Raw genomic sequence first — 24,901 nt, 5'->3', positions numbered from 1 at the left:
AAGAATGCTTGTGAATGGCTCTGTGAATGCTTGTGCAACACAAGCACATCTTGCTAAATATTTGATTTTTGATTTATGTATGTGCTCGAGCTCAGAGTTTGTGCAAAGGTTACAGCTGCAGTACTGAGCTGAAACATTTACAGGTTGCTCTGGTTAACCACAGTCAACCTTTCACTGACATTCCATGGTTGGAGCCTGTAACGTAACCTGTTGAAACACTGAAAAACAAAGAAGTCAGAAGATTTATGGAAAACCAGCAGATTTTATAGGATACCACAGTTTATGATTTAAAATACGAATTTTGTAGCTACAGATCAAATTTTCAACAAAGGTCACTTTTTATACTTGAAAAAGAGGCAAAACTGAAGAAACAAACCCTGCATATGTAGTTTTCAATACTTCTTTGTTTAAAATCTCTTTTTTAAATGAAGGAAAAGGCATGTACTTTACACTGCCTTGAAAAAGGATTTGAATGTAAATTGTGACCTTAATTCTCACCTATGTAGCTATTTGTAGCAACAGTGATGGATGATGGTTTAGAGTGGCTTGTATTTTTTTTTTTAAATGTTTTTAATGAAAGTTACTTTGCTTTCTGGAGCTTACCCTACCATGACTTCTAACACTACCTTTGCTGTTCAGGCAATGATTATTTCAGCATTTTACTTATTTTAGTAAGCATTTATTAAGACTGTAATTTCAGAAGCTCACTTGCAGAAATTTTGCAAAGCTGTGTTGCTTGGGATGTGGTGAGGGGTGAGAATTAGAGGAGTAGGAGGAAAAGTAGTAAGTAGTAAGTACTAAGTAAGTAGTAGTAAGCTCAAGGAACTACCTCACTGCCTCTTTGCCTATGATGCTTTCAATTTTGTAACATTATGTCTTCCATGTGTGTGTTAAAAGCAAAGCATTCATTTAAACAGTTCAATTCTTATTAAGGTAACAGTTGTAAAATCACAAATTCTTTGCTTTAAGCTGTTTTTAATAACTGATATATTCACACAGAAATGGTTCTGCACATCATGAAAAACTGAGTAAACATTAGTTAATGACATTTAAGTCCTGGGCACTAGTCACTACTTTGATGTGAGGATCTTCTGTGTGATCTGAAGACAGTCTCTGAAGAGTGTGTGCTTTTTTTTCTTTGATATTTGAATATAGTTTAGCAAAACTTGTCATGTTGCATGTATAATCCAAACACATACAAAATGTTTAACTAAATCCTTGTTTACGTGACAGAAATGCAAGAGATGGTTTTCTCCAGAGTTGTGGTCTAAGCCAGTATCTTAGAGTAATGCTACAGAATGTTGGAAATCAAGTAAATTAAATTAGAACTCTCAACTAGTTATTTTTGTATCTCTTTCAATTAGGAAAAATTGAAATTGAAATCGCTGAGGGTCTACAGCTGCTGCAGATGCACCTAGGCTGGTCTTTTCTTGGATAATATGCAGTTGGATAGCTTGCATATAGCAACTAAAGTAAAGCAATGTGTGCTTTCAGTAAAGTATGCTGGGGTTGGATGTAGAGGAAAAAAGCTGTAAGGTGGTTGCAAGCCAGCCCTAACCTGTTTGCAACCCCTCAACCTGTGTTTCTTATTTTTCCTCCTTGCAAATTTAACCTTCCAAAGTCCTGATCACACTATAGCCAGCATATGCATTACCTTTGCAATCCCAGAGTTGTGGACTTGTTCTGACAAGTATAGCACATGAAGTCCCTCCTTCCTTGTGCTCTGCACAAATGTTTGTCTGCGTAATCAGCCACACAAAGCAAACTCATTGAAAGTTTCAAACTTTAGATATGAACATACACCATGTAAAGCCATGAAACAGCTGACAAAACACAAGGGGTAGTGATAGGGTTTTGCTGGCTTCTTTCTCTCCTTAAGGGAGGTACCCTAATGCATTTAGATCAGTGAAGGTGAGTTAGAGGGGTTTAATTGTGTTAGGGACACCTGTTAGGGACATCTGATAAGAAGACAGTAACTGAGAAGCTTGAATTTTTGATTGTGAAATGTGAGTCAGCTTGTGGTCTTGTGCTTGTAACTAGGAGCTTCCAGTGTATTTACCAGCTTGGCTACAGCTTTTCTGTTAGTTGAACAGGTAACACGTAGGCCTTTGAATATCAGCTAAGGAAAATGTTGGTCTGAATTGTGTGGCTGTTTTCTATGTACCACTTATTTAAACTGTCAACACAGATTATTAATGTGTTTACTAGCCTCATTGTAAGTGGTTTTCAGTTTAAAAATCAGTACCTGCAAGTATCCTTGTGGGTACAGGAAATGAGTATAGGATGAAAAGTGGTATGGCAATAGAGCATGCTTTCACCTCAGGTGATGCTCTCGGAGGACTTGGATAATATTTTTACTATTGGCTAAGTCGATTTGAAACTGGCAGCACCACTCGATACACTAATACTTAGACCCTACTTGAGCTCTAATGCCAGACTGAGCAGATTCAGCTTTTTTTTTTTTCTTTTAAAAATCTTCCTCTGATTACCTTTATTTTCCTCTGTTTCCCAGATATTTGGGATATTAAGGAAAGATACACCTTCACAGTGTTACAGCCACGGCTTCACAGTCCCCATAGGACTGTGCTGAAGTCCTACTGTTACAAATAAAGCATGCTGTCCGTCTGCAGCAAGCAGAAGGGAGCTTGGTATGTCCTTACTCATCTGGTACTCAACACTCCACCTTCAGTACTCTGTATTAGTGAAACAGGTTGTCAATATTATACGAAGATTTTAAGAACAGCTGAAGTTACGTACTGCATATGTGTAGCAGCTGAAAAGTCAAAATACGGTGCGGTTTGTCGGGATCAAAGTACGATGCCGCATGAAGAATGCCTGGAGTGACTGGGCAGTAGCGTGAGCAACCGACCCGTCGGATGAGCAGCGCCCTGGTGGGTGCTGCGGCTCCGGGATAGCGGCCCGGCGGGCCGGGGAGGTGGGGAAGGCTCGGGCTGACGTGCGGGGACGCTGGGGGCTGCTCCCGGTCCCGCCTGACCCGCCGGTGGGCTCGCACCCTGCAGCCGCGCTGCGGCCGGGAGATGGCAGCGCTCCCCTCCGAGAAGCTCTGGCTGCCGGTGCTTCCCTCTCCCGGGATCGAGGAACTGTCGGGGCCGCGGAGGGGTCCCCGCGGGGGTTCCACCTTCCCGCCCGCTCCATCCAGCAAGCGCGGATACCGCTGTCAGTGGCGCCCAAGAGCCTTGCACCACCCTCCCCTTGCCTGTGGCCATCACAGCGCCGCTTTGTTCTCTCGCCCCGCGGGCTGCCGGGGCTCGGGGGCGGTGCATCCGCGGGGCCGAGCGCTCCTCGCCGGGCTCCCGCAGGCGCGGCCCCTGCGGCAGCGCCGCCTCCTCTCCCGGCAGCGCGGACGGCGGCGGCAGAGACTTGGCCGGGACACCCCGCGTAGGTAAGGCGACCGCTGCCCTCGGGGCGGAGACGGGAGCCCGGCCCGCGGCACCTGCTGCCCGACAGTCCGCAGGGCGGGTGGGCGTTGGGGCCGGGGCCGCTGCGCTGGGGCGGTGGGTTGCCCTTGCCCTTCTCCCGGGAGCGATGTCAAGCTCCGGGAGATGCGGCGGCGTTGTCGTTCTGCCGGCTGGGTCGCGGTCCTGGCGCCGCTGTGCGCGGTACCCAGGGCGGGCGCCGCTCGTCTCCTGATAAGACGTTTTCCGTGGGCTGTCAGTTACCTTTCCAAATCCCAAAAGTGGGGAGAAGGAGGATTTTTTTTTTCCTTTCTTACTTATATTATTTTTTTTTCTTGTTTTTTCATTATTTTGCCGTAAGAGCCGCTCGTGGTTTTTTTCAGTTGTTATTAGTAGACGAGGATATTTGTTATTAATCATGAAAGTTCTTGCCTTTCTCAACCGGAGCAAAAGAAGTTTTGAACTTCCTTAGTTTAACTTACTTAGCAACTGAAAAATGTTAAGGAAATGAAAACTTTCCTAACAGTAAAATTCTGATAAAGAACTTCCAAAGCATTTCTTGATTGCGTTTTGTTGGGACACTGATGCGATGGCCTAGAGTTCCTCAAGTTTTCAACTTGCACAGTGATTCTTACACAGAAAAAAGTCTCTAAAACCCTTCTTCGTTTTTGTGGGCTTATTCCTGCCTCTGTATTTGCTCCTATACAAAAATGCACGTAGCTCTTCTCATAAATCATTATAAGGCATACAAGTGCAATAGAAAGTCCAACAGATTACACAAGTTTTTTCTTTTATAATTTGATCTCTGCCACACTTGTGGAAGTAGGACTTCAGGAGTTATTTGAGTAAGAGGGATTTTTCCACATAACGAAAAACTGAACTGTATTCTGTGAATTTGGTATGAAAAAATTGACAGGACAAAATCTGGTTAGATTATTTCGGTACTTAAATATTTGTTTTTCTTTTTCCAAAATGGTGTTTGAATATCCATTGCAACAAAGTGATAGTGTAGACATATCTTAATAATAATCTTCTAGGAAACTAATCTGGCCTTCTCAGTTGACTTGTAGATTAGACATTTCTGCAAACATTTTGTTATGTAATACAAGGGAGGCATATTCCTTTTCTCAATGTGAAACTGCTGCTATTATTCAGGAGAGGTTCCCATTGTCTCTGCGGAGAATAGTTCCTTTGTGGGGTCATTTCAGAAGGGTACAGTGAGTGAAATGTCCTGACATTCTTTTGATCTGAATAAGGTGTTGAAGGAGAATTTGCACCAGGATATAGGAAAGATAGCCTATGACTAATATAGTGACTCAGAAGATCCAGTTCCAATTTTTGGCTTTGCCACCCAAAACCGAGCTCTCTGCATGGTGGTGCATAAGTTACTTGGCACCTGCACATCTTGATTTTCCATTTATAGATGGTGAATACGGTAGTCTCAGGACAGGAACATACTTTCTCTGTGCCTTCTGCAAATAGGTGTTTTAGACACTAAGGTGCTGCCTAGAACAGCAACCAGGATTTGTGTCACCATGTGTGTTTGTGCCCCAGTATCGAAGGTACAGAAGTAATTTTTTGCACCAGAAGTTTTCATACTTTTTGACTGGAGCATTTTTTTTTTCTCTTCTGTGTTAGCTTGAATATTACTACATCTGTAGTATCTTCTTATCCTCTGTCTCAGGAATGTTCTTGGAACTTTCCTCTATGTTGTCTGCTGAAATTCTTCAAAAATTACAGAATTTTCACAAACTTACAGATTATTTTTAGTTGAAAAAAACCTGCTACCTTAAGAATGTTAATACAAGAATGCATACCTCAGGACCAGGCTCCTGCCTAAGAGGCATTTTTCTAGAGTTGTTTTTGTGTTTTAAACTGTCAGCCTATTTTTAAAAGGTTAAAAAAATTCACCCTTTTTTGGAGACTCTTTACATATTTTCCCTGCTAAGGAATACAAAATGCTTGTGGCTTTAACAAATCAAAGAAATCTGGTAGCTGCGAGTGGGCTAGTGGTTTCTGGAGGAAGATTTAAATTTCTTTTTATCTCAAATTATCGAAAAGAGAGCTATTTTTAAAGGCATTTTTCTGCGTTTCTTCTGTCTACTTGCTTCAAGAGCAACTAATGTGTGATGAAGTAATCAACACCAGTGCAAGTGCCTCCTGATAAATTTAATAGCCGAGGGTTTATTTTACCTTTCAGTTTGGATACTGCTAGAAGGCAGTAAACAAACGAGCTTGCAGAGCTGCTAGCTGAGCGTTTTGCTTTTCCCCCCTCCCTATCCTCATTGCTCTAGATGTTTGAGAGAGACAAATGTAAAAACGGATGATCATGTCAAAAGCCTTGGCTGTAAAGGTGCAAAATTGACTTTGGGAGTGTGCTATTTATTATGTGTGTGTTCTCAGGTTGCTACTTTTTTCTTTCATTTAATTCTTCTGAGGTCTTTTAATCTGGCCCAGGGCAAGGATCTGCATGTAAAAGAATGTTCCATACCATGTTAGACCTGATTGCTGCACAGCACGGATCCTGGTGCTTGGGAAGCTGTGAGAAAGCTTTCAGGTATACATATATAACGTAACTCAGATGGAATCTGTAAATTCAAAAATATACTTCGGTGCAGTTGCCATGCTTGTTGAGAGGAAGCAGTGGGATGAACATTATTAGTGGAAACTGGCTGGTCTATGAGTACCACACTAGAATCTCACTGTTTTTTTGAAGACTATTAAGATCTGAGAAGTATCAACACAGTATGTACGACAATTTATATCCATCTTACAGGCTGTCCTATAGCTTGGTGTAGCACCTGCCTCCTATAGACTAGTGCACAATAAATAATAATAAACCAGTGATAAAGATGATGTGCAACGCAGTCATCTAGTGCAAGAGAATTTGGTAGAGGACCTCTTCATATGCGCGTGCTGTTAGACTTTTACGATGCCCAAGACATTTTACTTGGACAAAGATGTTACATTTTAAGACATCGCAAATGATACTCTGGGGATTCCTGCCCACCTTCCAGTGGACACTGGGTGGAACACACCCTTGCTTTCCTGTTGCTCCAGTTGATCAGAAATAAAAATTTAATATGCTTGTCTTGATGGTGGTAATATGGTAATTCTCTGTGTTTTACAGATGTGAATTTCAATATGAACATCACCAAAAATAAATAGAATTTAAAAAGGAAGAATTGAATTCCTAAGCACCTGTGAAACATCATTGAAAGTTTATTTACATAGCTGGGCAGTTTTGACATTTAGTAAGTTGCTTTACAATATCTGAAAGAGCAGTAGTGGTCTGTGTCCCAGATGTGTGTGATTATGGTCTGAAAGGAGAACATAAGGAGTAGAGTCCACAGATCTTGTGTTTTGTTACCTTTGAACTGATACATGGAAGAGAAGTATGAAGTAGATATTTTATACCACTGCTTATACTTTGCAGCCATTTGCAGGGCTTGCACAAACTGTGCTCTCCTCTTGTTTAATGAACCATGGAAGTTCATTACAGCCACAGCAGAGCTCTGGAAAAATGAACTCCATACAAGTGGCTCCTGGATCACAGAGCAGCATCAAAGCCAGAGTCCTGTTCACTTTCTCTGTGTCTTTCTCCCATGGTTATGTGCTTTATTTACAAGGAAGAGGAGAAAGTCACGTTGTGAGTTGTAAGCAAAGTTGCTGTATGATCAGGAAGTGTCCTTTTATGTCTAGGAAAAAGCTGATGATACACAGTAGGTGCTGGCACAGCCAAATAGTAGTCACAGTGTTGGCTGAAGGGTCACCTTGTGAACCAATAGAAATGCCTTTCTGCTGAGATTTAGAGAATGCTTTCACTTATCTAATTTCTTCAGTGAGTACAGAGTAAAAAAGTTTGATAACTGATGTCTTTTCCATTAAAATACACTTAAGTCAATACCTGATGTTTTTATTTTCCATTGATTTATTTCCTTATTGTGGTCCCTCTAACATGTCTTTGTAATTGGGAAAACCATACTATAAAATGCTAAAATTTTTAATTTTGAAAGAAATTAGATATGAGTCCTATAATTGGCAACCAATAAATAAAATATTGGTTGAGGAAAAGTGTTGGAGGGATTATTGAAAGGTCTTGCATCTTTGGTAATACCCAAAATGCTTGTTGATGTTCATTTCAACTACTTGAGCTCGTCAGGAGACTGACAACAGCATTTGACACTAGGTTTAAGGTGAGACTGTAGATTGAAAAAAAAAAAAAAAGAGAAGCAAAATAATTTGCAGTATTTTTTGTTCTTTTTTGTATATTTACCCCTGCCTGATCGAAATGTATGCTTCAAGTCTCTCTGGCTTGCAGCACAGCACAACAAATGCTTCCATTAAACTTACTGCTAGACTGAATGCTGGAAAGGGGTTTTTCTGTGCATAGATCAATCTTGCTACTGCTGACATTGTTGTAATCTCAATATTTGTGGGTAATGCCTGAAACTGGACTTGTTTGTCTGTTGGATGCCTGCCCTGCTGGTTTCTGTGTCAGAGGCATAGCTGTCACAGGAAGAGATCAGGTGTTGCTCTGTGAAATAATGTGTATACCTGATGTTGAGCAGCTTGACTCTTCTCTTGCTGTGCGGAGCAGGACTGCTCCTCAACACCTGGGAGCAGTTGTCTGCATGACACCACTTGGACCCTGCTTTTTGGGGAGCTGAGCAGGTCTTTGCTGTACAGTTAAGGTGAGCAGTAGGGTGCACGTGATGGTGTCTCTTTCAGGCCCTCAGTCTGACATGTAGTTTGCACAGAGCTGCTCCGTAGTCAGAGCTGAGTACTTCCTCCTTACGTGCATCCTATTAGTCTTCCTGCCCCTCCCAGCCACTTCCAGCAGCCAGGCTGAGTTACAGTAAGCCCCAGATGGAGGAAGGACGTGAGCCATTTGTATAAAACTTTTTTTCTAAACAACCAGCACTCTTGAGGGTGTGAGAAACGCAGGAGGTCGCTTGTTGCTGTGTGTTGACATGTATTGGTGCGTCTGCAGGAAGCAAAAAGAGTACCATTAGGTACACCTTTTATCTGGGAAACACCATCATAAGCTGGTTTGTAAGGGGAGAGCGTGCTGAAAATATTGATCTTATTTCATCGTGGTTCTAGGCAGTGCTGTATGGAAAACATTGGTGGCTTCAACTGAGCTAAACCTTCAGGATATTTATTCATCCAGGTTCCATATTGAGCTAGGCACCTAGTACTTCAAACGGACGAGCTCCTAGGGGATCCACAGTATGGCGCAAGCAAAGGGTGAAGGGAACTGAAGTCAGGATGGCATAATCTCTCCAGTGACTTGTGTTTGTATTATCAAATACAAAAGAAGGGTATTTTATTGGTGGTGCAATGACAATCCCCCAAAGGAAGGGCTAAATTGTGCCTTGTAATGTACACTTGCAGTAGGATAGGTAGACTAGGCTGGATATCTACCTTTCTCATCCTTACAGAGGAGGAAGATATTGAGATATGTCTCTTGAGGCTCTGGAGGTCAAGCTTGTCACGGAACAAAAGTAACCAGGCATAGGTCTTGTTCTGTTGGCATGACATAATGGTTTGAGTGTGCTCATATTTTCATACAGAAGAGATGGTGGAGTTTAATCTGGATGTGTTCCTTTAAAGGGGGAGAACCATTGCAGGTGAGGGCATTTTATACAATAGAATAAAGCAATGATATACAACGGCTGGCTGGCATGTTTCTCATTTCAGCCAGCCACAAAGCGATACCCTGTATATATTAATACATAATCTGTGTATGACAGTAATTGTGAGTTGGTGACGGATCTGGCATGGAAGTTAATGTGCTTCTTCCAGTCGGTAAGGTGACACTTGTGAAAAGCTCCTCTTTGAAATTCTCCCTACAGAATTAATATTATGGTTTCTTAATTTCTCTTGTAACCCTGTTTTCTTCTGTACGAGTAGGACTGCACTTCCCATGCTGCTGCTCCTAAGGTTGGGTTCAGGATGCTGTTTCTGGAAACTGCAGAGCTTTGTCTCTGTCTGTCAAAGCAAGACAGCTTGGAGTCAGCTGTGGGATACCTCCTGCCCCCGCAGAAAATAAGAAAGGACTTAATCTGTATCTTGCTGCTGACCTGGCTGGCTGGATTAATGTTTGCTTTGACACCCTTTTCTTACAAAATGAAAGGCTGTTGTTTTTCTGGCTGAACATTTGTGGCTGGTGATTTTGTAAAGGATTTTATCTTCTGTTTTAAAATCATACTGAAGTCAAGCTGCAAGAATGTAGGTGCTTGTGAATGCAGATGAATTGACTGGCATCAGGAGATGTGTATTAACAAATTTGTGGTTTAAAAGGAGTGGGTACTGGGATGGTGCATGGGTCATTTTTCATTTTGGTTGAAGCTGTGCATTTAATTTCTGCAGTTTGTAGGCAAGGAACTTCTCTGATCCTACTTGACTCATAGGGGGCTGTACCTATGCATTAACCAGCAATGAGCTGCGAACTGTGTTGATCTTGGAAACAGTTCAGCTGTTACAGCAAGGCCACATGTGAGCTGAAACAGCCTTCTCTTAAGAAAAACTCTCCTTTTCTGTAGCTTTTTTCAGCAAGTAGAAGACAACTTGTGCATAGTTATTGAGCCCACGTTGCAGTTTTAAAGACATGAAGTTGCATCTGGTATGCTTTTCTCATTTGACAGGAATATTTTTTTAGCATATGAATTTTGAGGATGTAGTGAGTGTGAAATATAATAGTAGGAAACAGAGTTGCTGTGATGACTGTAATTATAGTAATTCCAGTGATGACTTGTATCAGTAGCTTGCTGTTTAGGATAGTGAAGGCATCCTGCCTTGGTATTATCTTATATGAAGTTCCTAAAAAACCAGCACCAGACACTTGAGTTATTGATGTGGAGTACAAGTTGCTACAACTACATCTTGAGTTCAAATTAATTTTTTTGCATCTGGAAATAAGCACCGCGATTCCTGCTACTTGATTTGCTGGAACTGTGGCTGGGCTCAGCCTGACCTATTTTGTTTACTGTGTCTATTGTGTGAAAAGCACACAGCATGTTAACTAAGACCAGCCACCCCTCCTCCAGCCTTGCACGGGCATCATTACACCAGCGTTTCGTCATTCTGGGGATATTTAGGGCAACTGGATAGCTGGTAAGCTTAATATCCTTTTTCTTTCCTTAATTCTGGAAGTTGTCAACTTAGCTTGCAGGTGTGCATGGAGTGTAATGGTATCAATGCCTCCTGATGCAGTGTGTAATAATTCTGCTGGTTTGTTCTGTTTTTAGATGGTGCGACAATGGAGTTGAGCTGCACTGAAGTACCTCTTTATGTAAGTTCTACAACACAAGGCTTCTGCCCGGAGAGTTGCTTTCATTTGGGTAATGGCCCATTCAAAAGCAGGGTGAATGAAACCAGAAACCATTCTCTGGTTGTTTGAGACGCAGGCTGTTGAATGTTGCTGTCTGATGCGGGCATGTGTGGGAAGAATGGTTTTCTGTACTGTGGCTCAGTTCTCTGAAGTACATTTAAAATTATTTCCCCTTATGATCATTATTTTCTTCTCCTTTAGTAGTCTGAATTGCAGTTTTCAAAAGCAGAGTTACTGCCTGTGAAGAGACACCATTCTCTCTCACAGTTTATGGTTGTTTCCTGTAAAATGCCAAATTGCCATTCTCTTCACTTCCTCAAAGCAGGAAACTGTATGTTATGTCAAAATTAGTAAGTTGAAGTTTGTAATGAAATTTTTTTTTTTTTGCCAAACCTGAAGTAATTGCTTAAAATGGGTGAATTCAGAGTTCAAAAATCGGTAGTAACAGAAGTATGGACATACATTGGATAAACTTTATTTCCTTGTTGCCTTCAATGGGATGTGAGTATGAGGATTAAAACTTGGGCAGTCTAGTCATTATTTATAAACTATATTGTCTCTTTTGATCTGCTATGATTTGCAGTGAGAGAGATCGTAGTAGGGGTACGTGAATGCTGGCATCAAGGAACGAAGTGGGAGGGCACTGTGTGGTTATCAGAATGGTAGTAAAAGGTAAAACAAAACCAGAAAGAAAACAATCACCTACTGATTGTGACAAGATGGGGATGAAAATGGAGGAGTACAAATAATGTGTACCCCAGAGTACTGAAGGAACATAAGATTACTAATGCACTAGCATGAGTTTCCATTGCATTTGTCAGCTTGGGAGTGGGAACCTCAGGCTTGTAAAAAATTAGATGCGATATCTTTAAAAGTTGCAGGGGAGAAAAAATTGTGAGGCCTGGTTATGTGATGTTGGTTGTGTGGTGCAACATCTTAAAAACAAATTTTGTCAGAAAGATTAAACCAGGACATGGTGGTAATGGGTAAAATGCAACGTACCTTTATCATAGGCGGCTGTGTCAGACTGATCTGATATCTTTCCATGATAACAGGGCACCTAGAGAAGGGCAGTGCAATGGGCTTAATCCAGGTTGCTGAAAATGAAACATTTGATATTGTCTTTCATAGGAAATTCTTATGTAAGATAAAGGAGTTGGAGATTCATATAATATAAGAGATAAGGATATATGGATACTGCAACAACACTTATTAGGGTAGAGAGAAAGTGGTGCTCCTTAAGGATCATACTTAAGGACAGTTCTGTTTAATATTTTGGTTATAATCCTGAGAACCAGATGTAGGCTTGTGAAATCTGTGGACATCATAATATTGGGAGGTGTTGGATAGTACTGAGGAGAATTTAGTTATTATGTGAGAAGATAAGGTTCTCCCACCTTTTATTTACTTCAGTTCATAAGAGCATACTACAAAGCTATGCATTTTGGGACTAATAGTGATAAATCTCTTATGAACTAGGGACTCATCAGGTGAAGCCAGAGAGGGATTGGTGTGTAGTAGTCACTTGTAGAGTCATGGATGTGAGAATGTGATTTCAGGTGAGAACATTCACCCTAAGCTTTGCACAAGCAAGAGAGCCTGCACCAGACCTGAGCTTTGGTAACTTGCTGGTTGTGATCTGCAGCCTCTCACCAGCCCAGGTGGATAGACCCCAGAGGCTCTCCTAATTTGCTAGAAACCCATTGAGAGTGGTTTGGATTGCTGTTAGGCAGTCACCAACTTGTTTCCTTGTGAGGGGAGCAGGCGGAGGTGGTGTCTTTGCTCTGGGTCCCCAGTGTCCTACCAAGCCTGAGGATAGTGGTGAAACATGGACTTGCAGTGGGGGCATCTGGGGTGAGTTTCCCAGAAATGGTGACTGCCACAATTTTTGAACAGCCTCCTATATTTTGTTTAGGTGACTGTATATGTGTGTATGTGGGAACAAAGGTATGTAAAGCTTTCATGGCTTCTACAGGGGATGGGAAGGGACTATGCATACACCCTAGGGTGACTGAGAAAGATTCAAGGTCATCTCTCAAGCCCAATCTAAAACATGGGGAGGTCTTGCCAGACCTTAACTGATCATATGAGGTTGATGTAGTTGCTCTGATGGGTTAGTGTCTGAAAGTGTTGCAGCTTCATAATCTTACCTGTCATAGTATTGTTCTCAATTTGAGTATTCCTCAGTGGATCTCAGAAGGTCAAAGAGCCCCGTTGCTCTTGAAAAAGTCCTTGATTCAAGGCATTTTTTTTTTCTCTTTGTTAAGTCAAATTACTTTACCAGTTCTGGAAACTCCTTCCAATGGCTCCTGCTTTATTTGCATGACTTTGCTGGAGAATACAATCAACTCGGCATTTAAATTAGATGTGCAAGTCCTTTCTGATCATGCAGTTCCTTAGACAGTTTTCATTAAGCAGTTTTCTAGCCAGCTGAGCTTATCTAAAACCTGTTGAATCTTCATCAATAAGAAAGGATTGGGAAAGCATCTTTTGGGAAGACTGAGGAAACGTGACAAATATTTGCAGTGCAGTGAATTCAGGTATTTCTCTGATATGTTCCAGTCCCTTTTGAAGGGCACAGTGGAACTGCAGAATACCATGTTGTGGCAATTGCATACTGTTCACATACAGCTTGAAAAATGTCAGCATACGGTTATAGCACATTATTTTCCACAGAAATAAAGCAGGCTTTAGTTCTAAGTAATTTTCACTCTGTCAGAAAAATCTTTCAATGGAAATGGTAGGGAGTAATCCCTTTTTTCCAGCCTCTATGAAAGTGTAAGTTTCTGTTGTATGTGAGAAAGAGAGATCTGTATGCTGGGTCCAAAATTAGGATGCTTTTCACACTGTATTCAAACATGTTTAGCATCTGTATCAAGTGGATTTTACACTCTTCTTTGTTGCAAGAATGTCTGTCTAAGAGGCTTGTCCTTCATGTCGAATTATCTGAGAATTACTGCAGTTCTGTGTTTATAATATGCATTTTTAAACACTTTATGTACAAGGTCCTTTGTTGACTTGCTGTATGTGAGCAGCTGTTACACATCTGGAGGATGCATCCATACAGCACCACTACTTCAAACTGACACACTTCATCAGTACTAAATTTCTTTGCAAATATAAAACAGTATGTGTAATCTGGTCAGCTGAGTGGTGGCTGTTTCTTTTTTGTTACATACAGGGGACTAAGTTGGAAAGCTCAGGGACCTTGCTGGGTAGTATAATTTTTGTGAAATATAATTAAAAAATCTCTGTGAAATTAGTCTGATAAAAAATGCATTATTTTGTTGAACTTCTCCTTGTATGTAATCTTTATGGAGCAATATGATTAAAATCTAATTACAAGACACGTAAATGTCATGGTTTAAAAAGTAAATGGTAATGAATCAGAAAATTAAATATTGCAAGCGCATGCTTTTAACTTTAATTTAAGGAGTCTGTTTCTGGCTTCTAGACAGCAAACTACTGCTAACCACATCGTAAAATTGCTCCTTACAAGTCAGTCTAATTTTCAGGATTTACTAGCAAAGGATAAACTGAAACAGCATACATACTGTCTCTTCTTTCAGTGCTAATAATACTTTGTTTCAATAGGTAGAACTTGAGTTTAAATAACTTTTGCCCTCCTAAATTACACTTTTTTAACTGATAACAAATAAAATTATATTTATCCAGTTTTTTCAGTAAGCAAAGAAGCAAGCTGAGTCTTTTAATTTCACATTAGGTGTATTAAACACCGTATGCAGAGTAAGACCATAGTGTCTTCAGGCAGCCACTGGTTTTGTTGTAGATGAAAAAAAGTGTATCTGTGAAAGATAAAAGGCAAAGTATTTGATGAAGCACTTTTCATGTATTAAGGAATTTATATATGGCAGTTGTTCCTCCTATTGAAATAGTTGCCAGTGTGGAAAAACAAATCTCTCCCATGGAAAAGCCTTCCTTCTTATTTAATGGTAGGTGATTTTTTGTTTGTTTGTTTTGAAGAAATATTATTGATCACTAACATTGATATTTGACATTGTCAAAGAAATTTCATGCTGCCATGAGGCAAGCATACTGTGGTAGTCAGCTTTCAGAAGCAGAAAATAAGTGATCTCAGAAGTCTGTAAATTATTCTCTTTTGAGAGCCTGGTTAAGGTTTCCCATGGGAGCAGCAGGCAGGAATACAGAGATGCTGAGCCATGGAGGATATCCACAGCAGTTCTCTGTAGACATCAGAGGGATGGCATCTCCCAAGGAGATGCTGGAGGTTATGTGTCAATTCTGTCTTTCCAAAGGAGTATTTGGATGTTAATTCTCCGGGAAGAGGCAGGACATGGGCTCTGAGCTACAAGACTCAAAATCTTCTGGAAAATAAAACTTCCACTTGGTCCTGTACTGTACATTGCTTACTCGTTCTTGAAATGCACTTTCCTCAGATGTCACGTGCTCCTGCTTACAGCAACTGGAAGTTGGCTAAAAGCTCTGGAGGTCAAAGCTTAATTAACTTCTCTTGTATTCTGCTATACCTTGTCTGTCACTGTAAAGTGTCTCTGCCGGTTTGCTCTTCTTTGGAGTTGCAGTTGTTTCTCACTCTGTTACAGTTGCTTTGGTGAAGTGTGGGGAGCAATGCTAGTGTATTCACTGTTTAACACTGATGTATCGAAGTATTCCTACAAACAGTGAGTACTGAGCAGATTTTCCTCTGGCTGGACCTGGGAGACCTGAGGGTAGGATGTAGCACCAAGCTGCTCACAGCTGCAGAACATCTGAGTGCCTTGGACACTCTCCCACCTTAGATAAGCTTGGCAATGGTCTTTCCCTGGGCTGGATTTTCCAGGGTTTCTCTTGCCCTGACTTTTGTTCTCTGCAGCATTTTTCCTCTTAATGGTCTTTATGAAGTTTTTATGGTTACGCCTGTTTTTTGCTCTTTCTGCTGTTTGGGTTGGTGATTTGCTCTGGGAAATGTGATATTGGCTTAATGTCATCTATGTTAGGAGCCTATGTTTTCCATCACTGTAATAATGTCTGTGCCTGGTGATGTTTGTAGTGCATCGTTTTTCACAGTGCTCTTTTGTAGACAGGAGATGTTTTTAACTTCATTTACGAAGAAGGTGTGATGTGATGTGAATGCAGCAATGTGTCTAAAATTTAAGAAACGTGTGGTGAAACACACCCCTGTCTGGGTTTCTCAGATCCTAGTGCTAGAATGTAGCAACATCCTTCCTCTATAACCCGTTTAGAAGGTAAATATGTCTCCGTATGAAGAACATTTTTGTGTGTGGTAGTTCGTTTTGCTTTGATGGTAAGTGGAAACTGCCTCTAATGCAGTTTGCTTATGGCATGTCCCTTCAGGGGAGGTGCATCCCATCTCATTTGTGGTTTCAAAGAAAGGAGTATAGCTGCTTTAGACAGAGAAAGAGGGAGGTGCATCTAATCTGTATTTGCAGGCCTCTCCTCTCTGAGCATAAATGGTAGCCAGAGAAACCCTGTCTTGAGCTCTATCCGCTCCTCGTGCAGGGAAGCAGGAGGTACCGAGGCCAAGGGCTGTTCCTGTGAGGGTTTGGAGCACTCGAGACAACGTGTCCTGAATTCACACACTGGTTCCCTGCATGTGCAAACCTGGACCCTGTCCGCATCACCATTTCCCTTCACCATTGCGTTGCTGAAGCTCAGCCTTGGAAGCAGCGAAGGAGGAGGAGTGAGGGTAACCTGTGGCCCGTGTCTGGCCTTCCAGGTGGACTTGCTCCGAGTAAGTTGAGATGACAGTGTGGCTCCCCTGTTGTCTCCACACTAAGAATTGGGATAGGAGCTTGCCTCTGAAGAGAGAATAGGAGTGCAGAACTGGGAATTAAATGCTGCTGTGGGTGAGAAAAAAGACAGTCTGGCAGCTTTTTTATCACATACAATATACCTGTAACCTATCCCTACAAAGGCATGTCTACATTACAACCTCAGTTAATTATCCCTTGAATCCTTGCTGTTTTATTTCCTCCTGTCATTAAGTAACAATTTTAAAGTTCTTTTGATCTCTTGTTATATTTTTCAAAGGAAATACCCTCCCTCAGGAGTGTTTGGGCAAACACCTGGGCTACAGACAGGTTCATTAGCGTCTTCACTGTTTTCTTTATCTGGGATCTTGTGGTTCTTCAAGGATGAGCTGGCATAATTCCCTGGGACCCAGTTGAAAACGCAACTGCTTCTTCACAGCTACCTTGGCAGTAGAAACTATTTGAGTAAGGAGCCGAGAGGAGAAAGTGAAACAAAGGACATATTCCTACCCAAAGGGCGCAGACAACAGCAAATTCCTTGGCTAAATTTTAAAGTTCTTCAAAGCAAAGTCTGCTGTATTGATGGACAATGTAACTACCTGGACTTCTGTGAGTGAGAAACATGGTGAAATATAATTAATTCTAAAACATTTTAGTTCACAAATAAGCTCATTTCATTACCTAGTCAAAGACATAAGCCAGTAGGCACTGGCTGAGGAATGAAGCAAAGGAATTCTGCCCCTCCAGCTGCCAGGGGCCATCCTGCCTTACCCCGTTGCTGGCTTTCATGCCTGTCTGTTGAATTAGACCTGGTACTGTTATACCTTCTTCACACTGGACAGCAGTAACATGGAGGTGGAAAACTAATTACAAACTCTCATACTGTACATTTGCATAAACTACTTCATGCCAATTTCAGAATGTGCATGGCTGCTCAGAGTAAATTAAAACCAAAATGTTTCATATTAGGAGTCAAAGTCCTGCTGGAAAAGGTCAGAAAGCAAAGGGTGATAGAATGTTAAGTTTGAAAAGAGAGTTTTAATGTATATCCACTTAATTAGATTAATTTTGTAGTCTGTCAGTAACTTCTAGTTGTCTGGGCTCTTTTACCTCAAAACTGAGACTTTTTGGAAGTGCTTGGTGCTGGTTGATGTTGCTCCAGCTGAAGGCAAAGGTAAAGTGTGCTCTGATGTTCGCACAACCCTGAATGCTTCTGAAATTTTCAGTTCTGCACTGAGATCCATGCAAAAGGTGGTTATATAAACAGGGTTTTATTTTTACTCTAGCACTATATTCAGGAATACTTTAAGCACATCTGCTGAAAAATGTTCAGAGGTTCATAGGCAGAGGACTCTGAAGACACTTAGTGAAGAAGTTAAAAAGCTGTGAATCATCCTGTTTGACAAGAATAATTATTTTTTTTTTTTCCTGAAGTATGTTATTTGTACGCCTAGTTAGAGCTAGAGGGACAAATGACCTGTAATTGCTACCTTCTTCACAAATGCATGGGTTTCAGGTGGGTTTGAAGTGGGAAGCAGGTTTAACAGAAATAATTCAACAATGTATTCTGTTTTCTACGTGACTGATGCAAAGTTCAAACTGATACAGGATGCCAATATGCTTTTTTATGGTATTAGAAGGAAGCAGCAGTAGGACTTTCATATTGCTCCCAAAGTGAGTAGTTCGTCATCTACCTTGCCAAGTTGTCTGCCTTCCCAGTTTCTCCCTGGTGTACTAAGATTAGTTGGGGTGGGAAGAGGGGTGGAAAGAGACAAAGTTCCCCATGGTCAAATGCAGCTTTTGGATTTTCTGCCTTTGCCATGTGTTAAGTCTCGTCTGGCCAGCACATTGTGGAAAGAAGACAGCTTCTAGCCTGTCATGCCTGTCCTGCGGTTTCAAGCCCTTTGCTGTTGTGGTAGGGTTGGCCATATGCTGGGCCAGTCTGTGTGTTTTGTTTTTCTGTTCAGTCCTTAGACTGGGATTTCTCTGGGCAGGGACTTTGTGCTCACATGTATTTGCGTAGTGTCTGCAACAGTCGGTCCCTGATGTCACATAGGATATGAGAATAATAAGTAATCTCATTTATATATTTTAAAGCGAGTCAACTGAAAGAGGTAACTAATTTGTTTTAGTTAATAATTGCATGTCAAAATGGATGTTCATTTTCTATTAATACGCTTTATTGCAGAAGTTTTCTGACCTGCATATGTGAACAGCTGATTCCCAACCTTCTTAATTCCCCTCTTGGATTTTTTGCACAAACATAAATTGTGTTGACATTGACAGTAAAACACTGAATTACATTTTTAATGACAGAACAGAAAGAATGTTCATACATTTTGGTACTGTGTGGTGCTTGAAAGTTTTGGTTTTTTTTTTAAGTTTTATTTTATTTCTTCTTTTTGATAAAGACATCCAGGCTATTTTTATTTATGAGTTCCAGAATTAGATGATGCCCCATTCTCCACAAGTATTGATCATTTTGCCACATGGAACTTTTTTCTACCTTACCTTTTGTCAGTTGGATAGCGCACTAAACACAGCTTTAAGACCATGTGTGACAAATTAAAGAAGATTATGGCCATGTGGTTCAACGTGCTGATTTGATATAAACTTGCTCTGCTCTGAGATTGTTTAAAAGCATTCGTAGATCAGTTCTGCACCAGCCAGATCAGGTACTGTCTCTTTTCCTGCTGCTGACATACAGCAGGCATAAAAAGTACAAAGCCATCATAAGCTCTGTGCTGTATGCTGTCACTAATTGAACAGAGATGAGACTGTGTGCTCAGATCTTGTGTGGGTCAAGTTAGTGTGGCTGGATGTTGCTTATGGTGATGTGTAAATGGTCCTGCTGCCAGCTGTACCTTTAAATGAGAGATAAATGTTGTTTCAACTTTATCACTTAGCACCCTATGCTGAGGAAGAGGTTAGTGGATGCTCTCATTTTCTTCATCTTTATGATTTGCAAGGGTCATTTTGGGGTTCTCTTGCTTGACTGAATTCCTGCAGCCAAGTCATGAGGGAGATCAGCACCTACTTGTGATTGTATGAAGAGTTTGAGCTTCTGTGTTTGGTGCTAGACTATATTACTGAAATGGCTAGTTGTTCAAGTTACGCTTTATTTATGTGCCTTTTGATCTTCTGTTATGAGTTAATCCCTTCAGCACTCTACTAGTGTTTTTTTTTTTTGCCCTGCCATCACCCTATATACCAGTATAACAGTGCAGTGTGGAAGATTTACGTGACACCTGCATCACAGCATGCTTTTCAGACCACCTCCTTGCTGCATGCCATGCTGTTTGCTGGTGGCCTAAAATTGTACCAGGCTTCCCTTGCAACATTGGTGAACCGTAACCTCCTGCTGTGTTTGTGCTTGACATCTTTTTGGGGATGGTGCTTTCCAGTAATGCAAACAGGAGGAGCTGACAGAAGCTAAGCATAAAGTGAAGGGGTGACTGGGAGGGTGCAACAGTAAATTAAGGACTGAAGAGGGCATTTTTAGTGGTAAGATGATGCTATAGAAAGTAAATACCTGGGAACACCTGATCTTGTTGCATGTGCACTGAATGCAATGCATTGATATGCCTAGTACATGTTTCTTTTTAAGGTGGATGATGTTAGAGGCAGTTTAACAGTGCAGAGCAACATAAAGACCTACATACATATGTACGTCATTACCTGTTATGGGTTTCTTCTATTTAGAGGAATTACATTTGATTTTCCTGTAAATAAACTGTATTTTAGATTCGTACCTTCCCCCCCCCCCCCCATTCTGATGGATTCTGAATCCTTTTCCTAGGGCCAAATCTTGCAGTTCTCAACAAGAAACTTGTTCTTTTGCCTGTGTTTAAGGCTGATCTCCTATTAAAACCCAGCAAAAGAACACACAACCCTTCATCTCTCCTTCTCTTCTAAACAAAAAGATAATGCAGCTCCGAAGTCCTCAAAGAGCTCAATTTGTGCATGGAAGCAGTTGTACAGAAACAAGGAATATACTGAAGATAATGAGTAACTGGATGTCTGTGATGACTAGAAGGTCAGAAGGATTTAAGTCAATGGACAGATATCCTTGAATGTCAGCATCCTTATCTAAACTAACTTGGTAAGTCTGCAAAGTTCCACTAATTGGTGTCCTGAAAGTGAACTAGCTAATTATAATATGAAAACAACACCCCTACTCTGGAATTTGCCCACTGCCCAAAGAAGACCCCTACCCACTGAACATGTGCAATTAATTTTTAAGAGACTGTATTTTAAAATGAAAGTGAGAAGACTCTTAGCCAATTAACATATAAGTAGGAATGCATATGTATCAGAAAGGTGGCATTCAATACACACCAATGTATAAATAACTGATGTCTGGGAAACTGAGGTGTGCTAGTTTAGTGGATTAGTGCCTAGCACTCCATTCTGCACAAAACTGTAAGTAAACAAAGATCTTGACTCTGTGTGTGGAGTGGTCATTGCAGACTGGGTTAAGAACCCATCTTTGGGACAGTGTTATCACCCAGCTCTCATGTTAACCAAGGCTGAAGACTTGTCAGGCCCTTAGAAAAAAGCTAAAGTATGTGCCAGCTGTGGTAAGTGGGAGAGGCCATGCAGGGAATTGTTTGGGTGGGTAGAAGTTCCCAGTGTTTTGCATTAGTGACTGTGCAGGGGTAGTTTTCAGAACAGGGTGGACAAAAGCCATCTTTGAGGAATAACTTTGGCAGTGTTGATCCCGCCTAGAGGTAGGGGAGTCAGCTAGTTGACTTCTTAGGATCTCTTCCGCCCTTCTTGTTCTTTATTCCTGGAGTGCACTTTTGTCACTGGTTTGGATGTAGCAGAACACTTCATTTTTTTCCAGTTTATTTGTGCTACTTAGCAGCCAAAGAGGTGGCAATATCTTCTGCCAGCACTTATTTTTCCTTTTAAAAAGGTACCACATCTAAACCGAAGTGGTGAACTTGCTGATATTTCATAGCAAAAGGTGGCAGCTTATTGATCTTCATTTGGATATTTCTTAGTGCTTTTCTTTTCAAGGTTGTGCTGGGACTTTGCTAGAAGCATCCTTCAGATTATATTCTGGGATGCAAGTGATCACTGAACCCTTTTTTCTCACTCTTTTGACAAGAACAGAGAGCTTCCTCATCTGCGAGTTTTGGGCTTCCCTTGTGCTCTCTTGCCCTAAGCAAAGCTGAGGAGATGCTTCTGACTTGTGCCGAGGGGTTTCTGCGCAAATACTTCCTCTGCATTTTTCACAAAGCTGTCTCATGCAGAGGTACCTACAAATACTTGTGTAAAGCTAGTGTTGTTTGGAGAATCTGCTGTGGCACATTTCCCGTGTGCAGATGGTGTCTTGTGTACAGGTGCAGAGGCTGAAGGCCATTGTTTTGCCTGGTAAATCAGCAGAGGACATGGCTCTTCAAAAAACAACCACATGTACATACTCGATTTTTATAAAAATCTATATGTAGCCTTTTGGGCAATGTCTGATACTAAATGTGACCATATCATCACATACCTTGTCTCCACTTTGTATATGGAATTACGCTTGTTCTGTGTCCTGGTTTTGGATAAAACAGGATCCATTCTCTGTCAGTGAATTTTGCTTTCAGCTAGGTTCTTCCAAATAACTGCATTTTTCTGAAGTTGGCTGCATGTTTTTCAGGCAGTGTTTGCCCCTGATGTGATAACAACTGCTGTATACAGTTTTACTGACCTAGTGGTAGGAACGGTATGCAGAAAAGGCCCATGTTTGTCTTTTATTGCTATAGCTGCCAAGGTCGCTGGTAGACCTCTTATGTCCCGTAAGTGAGGGCTTGTACAAGGGTTGTACTTGCAGGGAGGGGCAGACAGAACAGGTGACAAAATTGACCAATAAGGTATTCCATGTCATCCACGTCGTACCCAGTTTAAAGCTGAGGGATCATGAGGGTCTTCGTCGATGACCGGCTGCTGAAGAAAACCCTGTGTGTTCTGCTGCCTGCAATCCTCATCCTGGTTCCAATCAGTGCATCACTGAATCCAGTTCCCGTCTACTACAGGATCCAGTCCAGGACTTCCTAGTGTCTGCCTGCAGCGTCTGGCATGGCACCAGCTGCTCCAGAGTGCTCTGGTCTGGGAAATTCAATATTGGTTCTGTGTATCTTTGTATTATTTTCTCTCATTACTAATGTTTTTGTGTGTGTCCTTTTTGTTTGTTTGTTTGTTTGTTTTTGTTCTTTTTCTTCCAGTTTTCCGACTTTTTCCTTAGTGAGAAGGCAGGGATGTTAACAGAGAACATTTGCTGCACTTCAGCATTCTCCTGCAATAAATGGTGAACTTCTTTTACTCTGGATAGAAAATAAATTAATTATACTCAGTTTCTTCTTCTCTTAAATAATTCAACTGGGGAAAACCCTCCTATTTTCGTGTAAGATGTTATTAGCTGTGCAGTTAGAAAGCTAATGCCTACAAAAAAATGTTCAGCGTTATCTTTGACTTTGTTTCTCAGCTTGTTACTGCTTTCCTTCCCTGGGCGTAACTGTTGTATTATTGTGTGTTTAGCCTTGAATCCCATTGCATTGCATTTAAATAGGGCACACACTTACTTAAACAAGTCCACAAAAATGTTTGCTGCAGTCTGGCTATGAGAAATCCCTAGTGAATGTTATCAAAACATGATTGAACATTAGAAAGGCACGTTTATAACTTTGTCCTTGTTATTAATTATTTAAGTATAGTTGTTTTGTGTTAAACCACTCTTGTTATTTGTGATTTCCCTACTGCTTCTTTAGCATCTTTTGCGTATGATTTTTCAAAGTTGCAGCTAAGCTTTATTGCAAAGGTCACGTGGCTGCTCAGGGAAAATATCTTGCTATTAGTCTTATATAAGCACGAGTAAAATACATTTAAACAATTAATCTTAAAATACAAAGATATTCCGAAGTTAGTCTTTTGAGTACTGAAGGAACATGATGCTAAATTGTAGTGACTAGTTGTAGCTCACATAGAGGAGGGGAAAAGCTCCATTATTGCTGGCAATACTTGGGGATTCACATTTACTTTGAGATGTTGGGACTTGCCTTTTGGCGACAAAGGACTTTTTTTTTTTTTTTCCACTCCTGCACGTAGATATTTTCCTAGAGCATGTAATTACATGTGTGGAATCTTTTTATACCATTATACTTACATATAACATCCTTGAAAACACTGAATAAGACATTATTTCTCAAACTGTTATGTTGCTTATATAGTTTGTTAAAGACCTTTTTAGTGTACTTTACAATCTGCGCTAAGGGTATCTCAAAATGAAAATAATTATTTTTTATGGTAAAAGGCTGTTGGAAAAATAGTTTTACCCAGGCTGTGTATGTAAGGATAGGGACCAGTCATTAAATTTTCAGTGTTAGCCAGCACAATGGCCTGGATTTGGAAGCCCACCTAAGGTCTAAGGAGCTCTTCTCCTGAGGCTGTGGGGGGACAGGTCTTTGCTGCTCCCCACCTGGCACATGTGGCTCAGGGGACTCTGCTGTTGCTCATCCATCTCCGTCAGCTCTCGAGCGCCTTAGAGAAACCAAAGGAAAACACACGTCTGAGAAACCTGTTTGATTATGTTGAAAGAGAGCATAGACCTATAAATCCTGTTAAAAACACAAACCTTCCTAATCTCCTCCTTGGCACTGGTGCCAGGGAAGTGTTTTCACTGGTAATTAAAATGCTTTCCTTTATGGATCCCAGAGAGGTCAAAGCTGCCAAACACTTGCTCAGCAACAGGTTTAATGCATTTACAGTGAGGTTGGAGTCTCTCTTTACTGGCCCCATAGCTGCAGCCTCTTCTCCCAGATACTCTCATATACTTTTTTTTTTTTTTAATAACTAACTAACTAACTAACTAAATAAATAAATCTATTAAAGGTTATTTCAGGGGCTGCAGTAATAATCTTGGCTGTCATTACATTGGTGGCAAAAGTCCTCCTGGCTTCAATGGACTGAGGGTTTCTCCCATGTTCTTCTGTACAATTTCTGGTACCTTTTTGCAGTCAGATGCTGGTGTGTCTGGCTTAAGTTCTCCACTGTTACAGGCCTGGAAGATGCTTGAGGGATCTCCAGTTTCCATGTGTGTTCCTGTGGTGGTTCAGCAGTGCTGAAGTACTTGTTTTGAGACAGTGAGGTGTAAATGTAAGACAGTAGCTGGCTAGTCTCAGTAAGTCCCCCTTAACTTTAAAATTTACTTCCTTTACAAGTCCATCAGAATCAACACTGTGTGAACTCCAGGGCAAGGACCTTTCCCAGCATCTACCTGAGAAACAAGCTGTGACCACAAGCTGTGTTTATTTGCTAGAGCTGGTGAAGGGGCACATCCTTCCCTTTGTTTTGATTAAATGGGGATTGAACTATCTGAGGTCTATGTGGACCCTAAGAAACATGCTTAACCA

At 41.1% G+C, this 24,901-nt stretch overlaps 1 protein-coding gene across 3 annotated transcripts in view; it reads left to right on the top strand.

Moving 5' to 3' along the window:
• Nucleotides 1-3,101: 3,101 nt before the first annotated feature.
• ARHGEF28 (Rho guanine nucleotide exchange factor 28) overlaps nt 3,102-24,901 on the top strand; it is a 146,501-nt gene continuing 124,701 nt past the window's right edge. For all 3 annotated transcript variants that reach the window (XM_071802036.1, XM_071802037.1, XM_065860418.2), the window contains exons 1-2: nt 3,102-3,403; nt 10,670-10,713. In XM_071802036.1, coding sequence (XP_071658137.1) covers nt 10,681-10,713 — 33 coding nt within the window. In that variant the 5' untranslated portion in view covers nt 3,102-3,403; nt 10,670-10,680. The remainder of the gene's footprint in view (nt 3,404-10,669; nt 10,714-24,901) is intronic.

Source organism: Patagioenas fasciata, chromosome Z (genome assembly GCF_037038585.1).
Source record: "Patagioenas fasciata isolate bPatFas1 chromosome Z, bPatFas1.hap1, whole genome shotgun sequence".
Taxonomy (NCBI): Eukaryota; Metazoa; Chordata; class Aves; order Columbiformes; family Columbidae; genus Patagioenas; species Patagioenas fasciata.
This window is presented reverse-complemented; position numbering and strand designations above follow the sequence as displayed.